This window comes from Manis pentadactyla, chromosome X, assembly GCF_030020395.1.
Source record: "Manis pentadactyla isolate mManPen7 chromosome X, mManPen7.hap1, whole genome shotgun sequence".
Classification (NCBI taxonomy): domain Eukaryota; kingdom Metazoa; phylum Chordata; class Mammalia; order Pholidota; family Manidae; genus Manis; species Manis pentadactyla.
Window position 1 is genome coordinate 67,619,949 of NC_080038.1, and position 12,697 is coordinate 67,632,645.

At 35.3% G+C, this 12,697-nt stretch overlaps 1 protein-coding gene across 5 annotated transcripts in view; it reads right to left on the bottom strand.

Moving 5' to 3' along the window:
- The window catches only part of ABCB7 (ATP binding cassette subfamily B member 7), a 249,093-nt gene that overhangs the window by 42,967 nt on the left and 193,429 nt on the right, over window positions 1-12,697 (bottom strand). For 3 of the 5 annotated variants that reach the window (XM_036902709.2, XM_057495975.1, XM_036902710.2), the window contains one exon: window positions 11,535-11,654. The exons of the other annotated variants lie outside the window; for them this stretch is intronic. In XM_036902709.2, the coding sequence (XP_036758604.2) occupies window positions 11,535-11,654 (120 nt within the window). The remainder of the gene's footprint in view (window positions 1-11,534; window positions 11,655-12,697) is intronic. 5 annotated transcript variants of the gene reach the window in all.

Below are 12,697 nucleotides of genomic sequence, written 5' to 3' on the forward strand. Positions count from 1 at the left end.
AACAAATACTAGCAGAATTAAAGGGAGAAATAGAATGCAATGCATTCATTTTAGGAGACTTCAACACACCACTCACTCCAAAGGACAGATCAACCAGACAGAAAGTAAGTAAAGAGACAGAGGCACTAAATAACATATTAGAACAGATGGACCTAATGGACATCTACAGAACACTCCATCCAAAAGCAACAGGATACACAATCTTCTCAAGTGCACATGGAACATTTTCAAGAATAGATCATATAGTAGGCCACAAAAAGAACCTCAGTAAATTAAAAAGATTGAAATTGTACCAATCAGCTTCTCAGATCACAAAGGTATGAAACCAGAAATAAATTACATAAAGAAAATGAAAAAGCCCACAAACATATGGAGGCTTAATAAAATGTTCCTAAATAATGAATGGATCAATGACTAAATAAAAACAGAGATCAAGAAATATATGGAGACAATGGCAACAATAATTCAACAACAGAAAATCTGTGGGATGCAGCAAAGGCCATGTTAAGAGGGAAATACATTGCAATACAGTCCTATGTCAGGAAAGAAGAACAATCCCAAATGAACAGTCTAAACTCACAATGAATGAAACTAGAAAAGGGAAAACAAATGAGGCCCAAAGTCAGTAGAAGAAGGGGCATAATAAAGATTAAAGCAGAAATAAATAAAATTGAGAAGAATAAAACAATAGAAAGAATCAGTGAAAGCAGGAGCTGGTTCTTCAAGAAATTCCTAGCCAGACTTTTCAAGAAAAAAAGAGACTTTACTCACAAAAACAGAATCAGAAATGAGAAAGGAAAAATCACTACGGACACCACAGAAATACAAGGAATTATGAGAGAATATTACGAAAAATTATATGCTAACAAACTGCATAAACTAGAAGAAATGGACAACTTTCTAGAGAAATACAACCTTCCATGGCTGAGCCAGGAAGAAATAGAAAATCTGAATAGACCAATTACCAGGGAAGAAATTGAATTGGTAATCAAAACACTACCTAAGAACAAAATCCCTGGACAAGACGGTTTCACTGATGACTTTTATCAAACATTTAGTGAAGACCTAATACCCATCCTCCTTAAAATTTTCCAAAAAGTAAAAGAGAAGGGAATACTCCCCAACTCATTCTACAAGGCCAACATCACTCTAATACCAAAACCAGGCAAAGACCCCACAAAAAAAGAAAATTACAGAACAACATCCCTGATGAACATAGATGCAAAAATACTCAACAAAATATTAGCAAACTGAATTCAAAAATACATCAAAATGATCATCCATTATGATCAAGTGGGATTCATCCCAGGGATGCAAGGATGGTACAACATTAAAAAAATCCATCAACATCATCCACTACATCAATGCAAAGAAGCACAAAAACCACATGATCATCTCCATAGATGCTGAAAAAGCATTTGACCAAATTCAACATCCATTCATGATAAAAACTCTCAACAAAATGGGTATAGATGGCAAGGTCATATATAACAAACCCACAGCCAACATTATACTTAACAGCGAGAAGGTGAAAAATTGTCCTTTAAGATTGGGAACAAGACAAGGATGCCGACTCTCCCCACTTTTATTCAACATAGTTCTGGAGGTACTAGCCACGGCAATCAGACAAAACAAAGAAATAAAAGGCATCCAGACTGGCAAGGAAGAAGTCAAACTGTCAGTGTTTGCAGATAATAAGATATTGTACATAAAAAACCCTAAAGTATCCACTCCAAAACTACTAGATCTAATATATGAATTCAGCATAGTTGCAGTATACAAAATTAATACACAGAAATCTGTTGCACTCCTATACACTGATGATGAACTAACAGAAAGAGAAATCAGGAAAACAATTCCATTCATAATTGCATCAGAAAGAATAAAATACCTAGGAATAAACCTAACAAAGGAAGTGAAAGACCTATACCCCAAAAACTACAAGACACTCTTAAAAGAAAGTTAAGAGGACACTAATAAATGGAAATTCATCCCATGCTCTTGGCTAGGAAGAATTAATACTGTCAAAATGGCCATCCTGCCTAGACCAATCTACAGATTCCATGCAATCTGTATCAAAATACCTACAGTATTCTTCAATTAACTAGAGCAAATAGTTCTAAAATTCATATGGAATGACCAAAGACCCCAAATAGCCAAAGCAATCCTGAGAAGGAAGAATAAAGCAGGGGGAATCATGCTCCCTGACTTCAAGCTCTACTACAAAGCCACAGTAATCAAGACAATTTGGTACTGGCACAAGAACAGAGCCATAGACAAGTGGAACAGAACAGAGAACCCAGATATAAACCCAAGCATATATGATCAATTAATATATGATAAAGGAGACATGGATATACAATGGGGAAATGATAGCCTCTTCAACAGCTGGTGTTGGCAAAATTGGACAGCACTACATGCAACAGAATGAAACTGGATTATTGTTTAACCCCATACACAAAAGTAAACTCGAAATGGATCAAAGACCTGAATGTAAGTCATGAAACCATAAAACTCTTAGAAAAAAATATAGGGAAAAATCTCTTGGACATAAACATGAGCAACTTCTTCATGGACATATCTCCCCAGGCAAGTGAAACAAAAGCAAAAATGAACTAGTGGAACTATATCAAACTAAAAATCTTCTGTACAGCAAAGGACATGATCAGCAGAACAAAAAGATATCCTACAGTATGGGAGAATATATTCATAAATGATATATCTGATAAGGGGTTGACATCCAAATTATATAAAGAGCATATGCACCACAACAAACAAAAAGCAAATAAGCCAATTCAAAAATGGGCAGAGGAGCTGAACAGACACTTCTCCAAAGACGAAATTCAGATGGCCAACAGACACATGAAAAGATGCTCCTCATCACTAATCATCAGAGAAATGCAAATTAAAACCACAATGAGGTATCAACTCACACCAGTTAGGATGGCCAACATCCAAAAGACAAACAACAACAACTGTTGGCGAGGATGTGGAGAAAGGGGAACCCTCCTACACTGCAGGTGGGAATGTAAATTAGTTCAACCATTGTGGAAAGCAGTATGGAGGTTCCTCAAAAAACTAAAAATAAACATACCATTTGACCCAGGAATTCCACTCCTAGGAATTTACCCTAAGAATACAGCAGCCCAGTTTGGAAAAGACATATGCACCCCTACGTTTATTGCAGCACTATTTACAATAGCCAAGAAATGGAAGCAACCTAAGTGTCCATCAGTAGATGAATGGATAAAGAAGATGTGGGACATATGCACAATGGAATATTATTCAGCCGTAAGAAGAAAACAAATCCTATCATTTGCAACAACATGGATGGAACTAGAGGGTATTATGCGCAGTGAAATAAGCCAAGCAGAGAAAGACAAGTATCAAGTAATTTCACTCATTTGTGGAGTATAAGAACAATGAAAAAACTGAAGGAACAAAACAGCAGCAGACTCACAGAACCCAAGAATGGACTAAGAGTTACCAAAGGGAAAGGAATTGGGGAGAATGGGTGGGAAGGGAGGGATAAGGGGGAAAAGGGGACATTATGATTAGCACACATAATGTAGTGGGGGGAGTACATGGGAAAGGCAGTGTATGCAGAGAAGACAGGTAATGATTCTATAGTGTCTTGGTGCACTGATGGACAGTGACTGTAATGGTGTATGGAGTCTAGTGACCATAATGTTGTTCAAGTAACTGCACATTAATGATACAAAAAAATAAAAAAACCTGTATGTGAGTGTTTACAGTGAATTTACTTATAATTTCCAAAGGATTGAAGAAATTAAATGTCAGATTCTAGTACACCCATACCATGGAATACCAGTCAGCAATAAAATAAAATGAACTATTGATATACTTATTGGCTTGCATGAATAACAACAGCATTATGTTGAATGAGAAGCCAGCTCAAAAGGTTATATAATATATGATTCCATTTATTTGGTAGTCCCAAAATGATGAGACTATAGACCTATATGAGGAAAACTACAAAAGTCTAATGAAAGAAATCAAAGAACTGAACACAGAGATAGTCCGTGTTCATGGAAGGACAACTAGCTATTGTCAAGATGTTCGTTCTTTCCAAACTTGATCGATGAAGTCCCTATCAAAATCCCAGCAAGTAATTTTGTAGATATGGACAAAGCGGTCCTAAGTTTTATACAGAAAACAAAAGACTCATGATATCCAACACAATATTGAAGAAGAAAACACTGTTGGATGGCTGGCACTACTTCACTTTGAGAATTACCATAAAGCTACAGTAGTCAAGGCAGTGTGGTGCTGGCCAAACAATACACAAATAGATCAGTGGAACAGAAAAAAGAGTCTAGAAACAAATATCCACAAATATAGTCAACTGACCTTTGACAAAGGAGCGAAGGCAACCCAGTGGAGAAAGGATAGTTTTTCCAAAAAGATGGTGCCAGAACTGAACATTCCAAAACAAAAGAGTTGAGACACTGACCTTATACCTTTTGCATAGATCATCAACCTAAATGTAGCACAAATGTCTCTAGAAGTCCTAGAAGATAACATAAAAGAGAGTCTAGGTGACCGCTGGTTTGGCAATGACTTCAGATACAACACTAAAGTGACAATTCATGAAAAATTGTTAAGTTGAAGTTCATTAAAATTTAAAACTTTTGTTCTGTGAAAGACACTATTAAGAGAAGGAAACTACAAGCCATAGACTGAGTGGAAATATTTGCAAAACATCTATCTGATGAAGGACTGGTATCCAAAATATACAAAGAACTCAAAATTAAGCAAGAAAATGAATCAACCAATTAAAAAAAAAACTAAAAGACCTGACAGACATCTCACAAAGGAAGATATATAGTTATACATCTGCCAATAAGTATAGGTTAAGATGCTCAAAATCATATGTCATTAGCCAATTTCAAATCAGAACAATGGATACCACCACACACCTAGAATGGCTAAAATCCAAAGTACTGACAATGCCAAATATTGCCAAGGATGTGGAGCAACAGAAATTTTCATTCATTGCTGGTGGGAATGCAGATGGCACAGCCAGTTTGGAAGACAGCTTGACAGTTCCTCACAAAAGTAAACATAGTCTCTCCTATAATCTAGCAATTGTACTCCTTGGTAATTATCCAAACGAGGTGAAAACCTATTTCACACAAAATCCTACACACAAATGTTTATTGTAGCTTTATTTATTACTGCCAAAATATGGAAGCAACCAAGAAATCTTTCAGCAGGTGAATGAATAAACACACCATGGTACGTCCATACAATGGAATTTTTTTTTTTGACATACATAGTAAATGTTTAATCATGCTAGTTGTTAGTGTCACAATGAATACTTTATGTTATTTCAGATATATTTGATATTTGACTTCTCTGGAATGCCTGTATTTCTTTTTTTTTAATTTTTTATTAAGGTATTATTGATATATACTCTTATGAAGGATTTATATGATAAAACAACATGGTTACTACATTTACCCATATTATCAAGTCCCCACCCATACCCCATTGCAGTCACTGTCCATCAGTGTAGTAAGATGCCACAGATTCACTATTTGCCTTCTCTGTGCTACACTGTTTTCCCTGTGAACCCTCACACCATGTATACTAAACATAATACCCCTCAATCCCCATCTCCCTTCCTCCTGACCCGCCCTCCCAAATCCCTCCCCTTTGGTAATGCTAGTACCTTCTTGGATTCTGTGAGTCTGCTGGCTGTTTTGTTCCTACAGTTTTGCTTTGTTGCTATACTCCACAAATGAGGGAAAGCATTTGGCACTTGTTTTTCTCTGCCTGACTTATTTCACTGAACATAATATCCTCCAGCTCCATCCATGTTGTTGCAAATGGTAGGATCTGTTTCTTTCTTATGGCTGAATAGTATTCCATTGTGTATATGTACCACCTCTTCTTTATCCATTCATCTATTGATGGACACTTAGGTTACTTTCTTCCATATCTTGGCTATTGTAAATAGTGCTACAGAAAACATAGGGGTGCATATATCTTTTTGAATCTGAGAACTTGTATTGTTTGGGTAAATTCCCAGGAGCGGGATTCCCGGGTCAAATGGTATGTCTATTTTTACTTTTTTGAGGAACCTCCATATTGCTTTCCACAATGGTTGAACTAGCTTACATTCCCACCAGCAGTATAGGAACCCTCCTTTCTCCACATCCTCACCAGCATTTGTTGTTCCTAGTCTTTTCAATGTTGGCCATCCTAATTGGTGTGAGGTGATATCTCATTGTGGTTTTAATTTGCATTTCCATGATGATAAGTGATGTGGAGCATTTTTTCATGTGCCTATTTGCCATCTGAATTTCTTCTTTGGAGAATTGTCTCTTCATATCCTCTGCCCGTTTTTTAATCAGGTTATTTCCTTTTTGGGTGTTGAGGCGTGCGAGTCCTTTATATATTTTGGATGTTAACCCCTTGTCAGACATGCCATTTGCAAATATATTCTCCCATACTGTAGATTCCCTTTTTGACCTGTTGATGGTCTCCTTTGCCACACAGAAGCTTTTTAGTTTGATGTAGTCCCATGTGTTCATTTTTGCTTTTGTTTCACTTGCTTGAGGAGATGTGTTCAGGAAGAAATTGCTCATGTTTATATTCAGGAGATTATTGCCTATGTTATCTTCTAAGTGTTTTATGGTTTCATGACTTACATTCAGGTCTTTGATCCATTTTGAATTTACTTTTGTTTAGGGGGTTAGACAGTGATCCAGTTTCATTCTCTTACATGTAGCTGTCCAGTTTTGCCAGCACCATCTGTTGAAGAGACTGTCATTTCCCCATTGTATGTCCATGGCCCCTTTATCGAATATTAGTTGACCATATATGTTTGGGTTAATGTTTGGAGTCTCTATTCTGTTCCATTGGTCTGTGGCTCTGTTCTTGTGCCAGTACCAAATTGTCTTGATTACTGTGGCTTTGTAGTAGAGCTTGAAGTTGGGGAGAGTAATCCCTCCCAGCTTTATTTTTCCTTCACAGGATTGCTTTGGCTATTTGGGGTCTTTTGTGGTTCCATATGGATTTTATAATGATTTACTCTAGTTCATACAATGGAATATTTTTCAACAGTAAAAAGAAATGAACTATCAAGTCACAAAAAGACATGACTGACTCTGAAATGCACATTGCTAAGTGAAAGAAGCCAGTCTGAAAGGGCTATATATTATGATTCCAAGTATATGACATTCTGGAGAAGAAAAAAATTACAGAGATAGTACAATGATCAGTGGTTGCCAGGGATATAGAAGAATGGAGGGAGAGACAAAGAGGTGGAACACATGGGATTTTTAGGGCAGTGAAACTATTCTGTATGATCCTTTAATGGTGGACACATGACATTATGCATATCCCCAAACCCATATAACTGTACAACACAGTGACTCCTAATGAGTACTATGAACTTAGTTAATAAGAATAATGTATTTTTGATAATTGGCTCAATTGTAATAATGTGCTATACTAATTCAAGAAATTAGTAATAGGAGACTTTTTTTTGGAGGAGAAGGATATACAGGAACTCTCTGTACTTACTGTTTAGTATTTCAATAAGCCTAACACTTCTCTAAATATAAAGTCTTTTAATTAAAAAATATTCCAGGATATAAATAATACTTCTCAACCAAATAAAAGGCGTCAGGTATCATTATTTCATTTTAAAAAGTATTTTTCAGAAAATTTTAAAGAATCAAAGTTAAACAAAATGTCTACGAATGTTCTGACGTTACAAATGTCAAGAAAGTAGCTACTAGAAAACTCTAGCTACTCCATGTGGTCTTCCCTAAATGCCTAATTGTTGGAACTCCCATATAGCTTTTTGTGACTCCTTTTGGGTGCTTATACTACGTTATTATATTTTATCATTATTCATATATTTTTCTCCTTTAGCACACTGAAACTACAGGAAGGCAAGGCCCACATTTTAATTTTATATTCCTAGCTGCCTAGCAGTGTATCCTGTACCTGATAGCTACTCAACAAACATTTGCTCAATACATATTGCTATGGTCTGAATGTTTGTGTCCTTCCCCTCCCCAAGTTCACATGTTGAATTTTAATGCCCAGGTTGATGGTATTTGGAGGTAAGGTCTTTAGGTGATTAGATCATAAGGGCTCATATAGCTGGGTGGCATTCATTTAGAGTGGAGAAAGTTCCTGAACCCTGCCCTAAAGTTCCAAGAAGTAATATAGAGGAGGTAGGGAAGACTAAAGTATGAAGGCATAGATTGTTCTAAAGTGCTTACATACCAAAGCATGTCATCAGGTTGAGAAAAAAATAGGAACCCAAGAAATGAAAGGTATAACAAGCCATCTTTGCACACCAGTTATAAATCACATCTGCAATGCTACTCAAAAATAAACAATGTCCAAGTTTTAAAGACCTGGGAGAGTGATCATTTTTAAAGTGAGGACAGTACAGAAGCTGGAAAAACAGTGTTAGGAATGGTTAAATACTACTACTATGCTCTGTATTCCTAAAGTTATTTTATGGTCTAGCTCCTGCCTAGTAAAAAGAAAACTGTTTTTCTATATGCTCTGAAAGGACAAGCAGGCACTCATCATAACATCTGGCAATTTCTTCCTTTTCCTGATCCAAAAGGAATAAAACTAACTTTTTTGAGGATTGATTTTTCTGTATTCATTTCTGCTTACTTACAATTAGTTTACTGAGGTTAGTACAACATTTTCCATTCTATAGGTGCCCAGTATTTGTTGACAGAAGAATCAAATATTAACCTTCTAAAAATAATTCAGTCCTTAAGGAAGTTACCTTTATCTAGATTTCATACCCTGATACTGACGTGTCACCAAGCAACAGAAATTTGTATTTTGAAGGTTTGGAATTCACTCTAAAATTAAAGTCTACTACAAATGTCATTATTTAAGACTCCTTCCTTTGATTACTTAATTAGTAATATTCTAACGTGCTCTCTTCAACTTAAAAGAAAGTCCAGAAAACAATCTGCCATTAACTTGTCAGCAAGGTACTTACATTCAGCTAATAAAGGAGTAAAAGCCAATTTGCTAATTCTGCCTTATACAAGAGCTCCAAATAATCTTTATCCTTAAATAATTTGTAGGTAAAAGACAGTTCAACAACCAGTACTGTGCTAAAAATGAATATGAGAATTTAAAAAATTTCAACAGTTGCTACCAAAATTAGATGCAATATTGTTCTCTCTGTTTGGCTTAAACAAACAGAATAAAGTATGGATTCTTGGTCTGTTGGTCAGTATCTTGATTTAAATGCTCTCCTAGAGAAGGAGCTCATTAGAAGAGTATTCAGTAGAGACCACAGATGAGAAAGGAGACAAGAAAATAGATGGAGTCTGACTGAATTATTCTGGTTTTATTCTCCAATCACTCTTTCTCTGTTCTCACTACTGTTTACCTTACTTACCCAAAGGAACACATTTATCACAGGGTCTGTCTGTAGTTGACTTCTATTTCTGTTCTTTACCTTGGTGGACTCACTAATCTGCATTGTTTCAACTATCGCCTCTTAATGTCTCTAGCCCTGGCCTCCTTCCTGAGCATGTCTGGCATTTTGCATCACCAGCTGAATATCTCTGCTTTGATGTTCCACTAGCACCTCAAATTTAACATACCCTAAATGAAAATTTTCATCTTCCCAAATGAGACCTCCTGACTTACTACCTACTTCTGTTGAGGGCATTGTCACCCTCCTATCCTTGCCATTATCTTTGAATCTTATTCGTTTTACTTCTAATATCTGATCTGTTGCTAAGTCTTGTTGACTCTACTTCCCTTATCTCACAATATCTCTGGTATCTTTTCCCTCCATATTACCATTTCTACCACCACTCCAGGACAAACTGCTATTACTTTTCATCTATTACATTAACCTCATAACAGGTTGGTAAATATTTGCTGAATGAATGTATGAAATCAAAATGAATGGTATCCCCACTTTAGGTCTTTCACCACCCTACTTTATCTTATACAATAGGGTTAGATTAACTTCCTAAAGTACAGCTCTAATCTTATTACTCTTCTACTCAACACAGTTTCTTACTTCCAACATAATTAATTAAATTTTTGTTTCACACTTAAGGTATTCTACCGTATGAGTTTACTTCTAAGATTACTTCTAATTCCTCTGAAGCATTGTCCCCTCACTGGAGAAAAGCTGGACTACTCACTTCTCCACACATGCTGTATGTTCTCTCTCACCTTGTTCATGTTACTCCTTTACCTGTAATGTCATCTAAGCCTATTTCAGACATCATCTCCTCTGTGAAACCTTTCTTGACTCCTCATCTTGGTGGCTATTTTCTTTGAAAGTCCCCAACACTTGACTGGTACTTCTTTTAAATCATTTATTACCTGATTTATGAAGGTAAAATAAAACTTGCCTTATCCTGTATGATTTGAGAAAAGAAATGTGGTTTATTTATATTTGAATACACTGTGGGGCCCAGAACAGTATTTCATATGACAAGTTCTCATTAAACATTTTTAGGGTAGGGAAAAGAAAGAGTAAATAACAGGGAACATATAATGTAGAGAAGAAATAAGTGATAAGACTTGGGTTGTAAACAATATATTAAACTTTACACATAAGAGTAGTAACCAAATTATAGCCAAACCTCTATATACTTTTGGAGCAGACTTTATTTTTTTTACTGTATTTCTGATGGAAACATACTTTTATTTATTTTTATTTTAATATGTATGTTTAACTATGTTCCAAGCACTGTTCCAGGCCTTTTGTGTTAACTTATTTAATCCTTAGAACAATCCTATTTACCTTATTTTACAAATTGGGAAATTGAAGCACAGAGACCAAGGAATTTGCCCAAGGTTACAAGATTAGAAAATAGCAGAACCCAGGAGATCTGACTTCGGAGACCATACATATACAGCTATACATTATACCTAAAGATATAAACTTCATTGACTTTAAGATCTGAACAAATTCAAATTAAGGGTTTTTTCTTGAAAGATCATAATCATTATTTTAACTCTGCTGTATTAAAATGTGTTACAGTACAGTGAAAAACTGAGGAGGCTGCTAAAATGTAGAGGTCCCCTATACTGAATGGTACCAAAATGCCCAGCTTTTGTGGCTGGTTGTTATTTTTTTTTTTAGGTTTTCCTGTTTTTCCCCTTCATGTCACACTGCTGTTTACCACTTATGGCTATCAATGCACCTAAAATGTGTTCATCCTCTTCAGTTTAAATAAAAGCCAGAAGGGCTCTGATGAGCTTCTTTTATAAAGTTCCTTGTGGTTTGTTACAACCATTAATCCTGTACCTTACACTGATTTCGGGAGTGAATTCCATTAAATAGAGGCTGCAAGAAGTCTGATCCACAAATAAACTGGGCATTACCACATGATTGCTGTTGATGGCATAAAAGAGTTATGTCTTTAAAGTTGACAATACTTTCCCTCAGAAGGGGCTTATACAGTCCAAGTTTCATTACTAGCAAGTGTCACAGTATTTCTTAATTATAGCAACAAACAATGTGTAATTTCTCCTTTTCTTACCTTTGCACCACCTAAAAATCCCAGGGAAATAGCAACCCTAGCTCGTAGATCTGGCCTGTCTTCGGGCCACACATAAGAAAGCATTGCTTTTATGATTTTCCGAGTATCAACATCTTTTAACTGTTGAAAGAGAGAAAACAAAGCAGTGAATAACATTTCAAATATAACTATATTTCAATAAGGTAAAATTATGCAAATATTTGAGAAAAGTATGAAAACATTACAAACATAATTTTTATTGAATGTAAGGTCAGTGTCTTTTGAACTCAACTATTTTGGAGAAAAAAAAACTATTTCAGTTTCTTTTAAAGAATTACTAATTTGTCTTAATGTCTTATTTCCAGCTATAGTTTTCTTCATATTGCCAAAAGTTACTCAGTAGAGGTGAGGGGACATGTGCTATACATTTCTTATTTATTAAGCCATCAAAACATTACATAAAATTTAAGAAACATTTCCATATTTTCATCTTTGTGGTAAAAATCTTCATATACTTTTGGGCTCTTTATCAGTATGTTTATTTAAAATACTTTGGTGCTCTAAGTCCAAACTTATGATAGAGCAGAGTTACAATATAGTGTTTAGGAAAGTAGCGGTTTTGGCACTGACAATACAGAACAGAGGTTAGCTTATTAAAAATCTCAACAAAAATGTAATTTTTCAGTCATGCTTAATCTGACCTAAATCTATCTTACATTTTTCTTTCTCCCAAGTTCCCAAGGCAACTTTCCCATTAAATCCTTTTTAGTTTCAGGTTTTAAAGCCAGAATATTAAGAACCAAAACTATATTTTCTAAAGCCAGAGTAAGAAGATATATATTCCCAAACTACTATATTTTTATAGTTATTGACATAATCCCCACTTTAAAAATTGAAGTATCTACTCAATTTCTAGAAAAGAAATTAAAAAGAAAAAACAAAAATGTTAATACTCGATGGTGAAGGTATATGGAAATGGACACTCTAATACACTGTAATGGGTAAGTATAGGGGAATCTCTCTGGAAAGCAATTTGACAGCTAACATAAGCTTTTAAAATAATTCTGCCCTTTGTCTCAAGAATTCCATGTCTGGGAGTTCATGCTTTAAAAAATACTTAAGAATATGCTCCAAGTTGAATCAAAATCTCATTAATCTGTCTAGTTCCTTCTATTTCGTTCCTT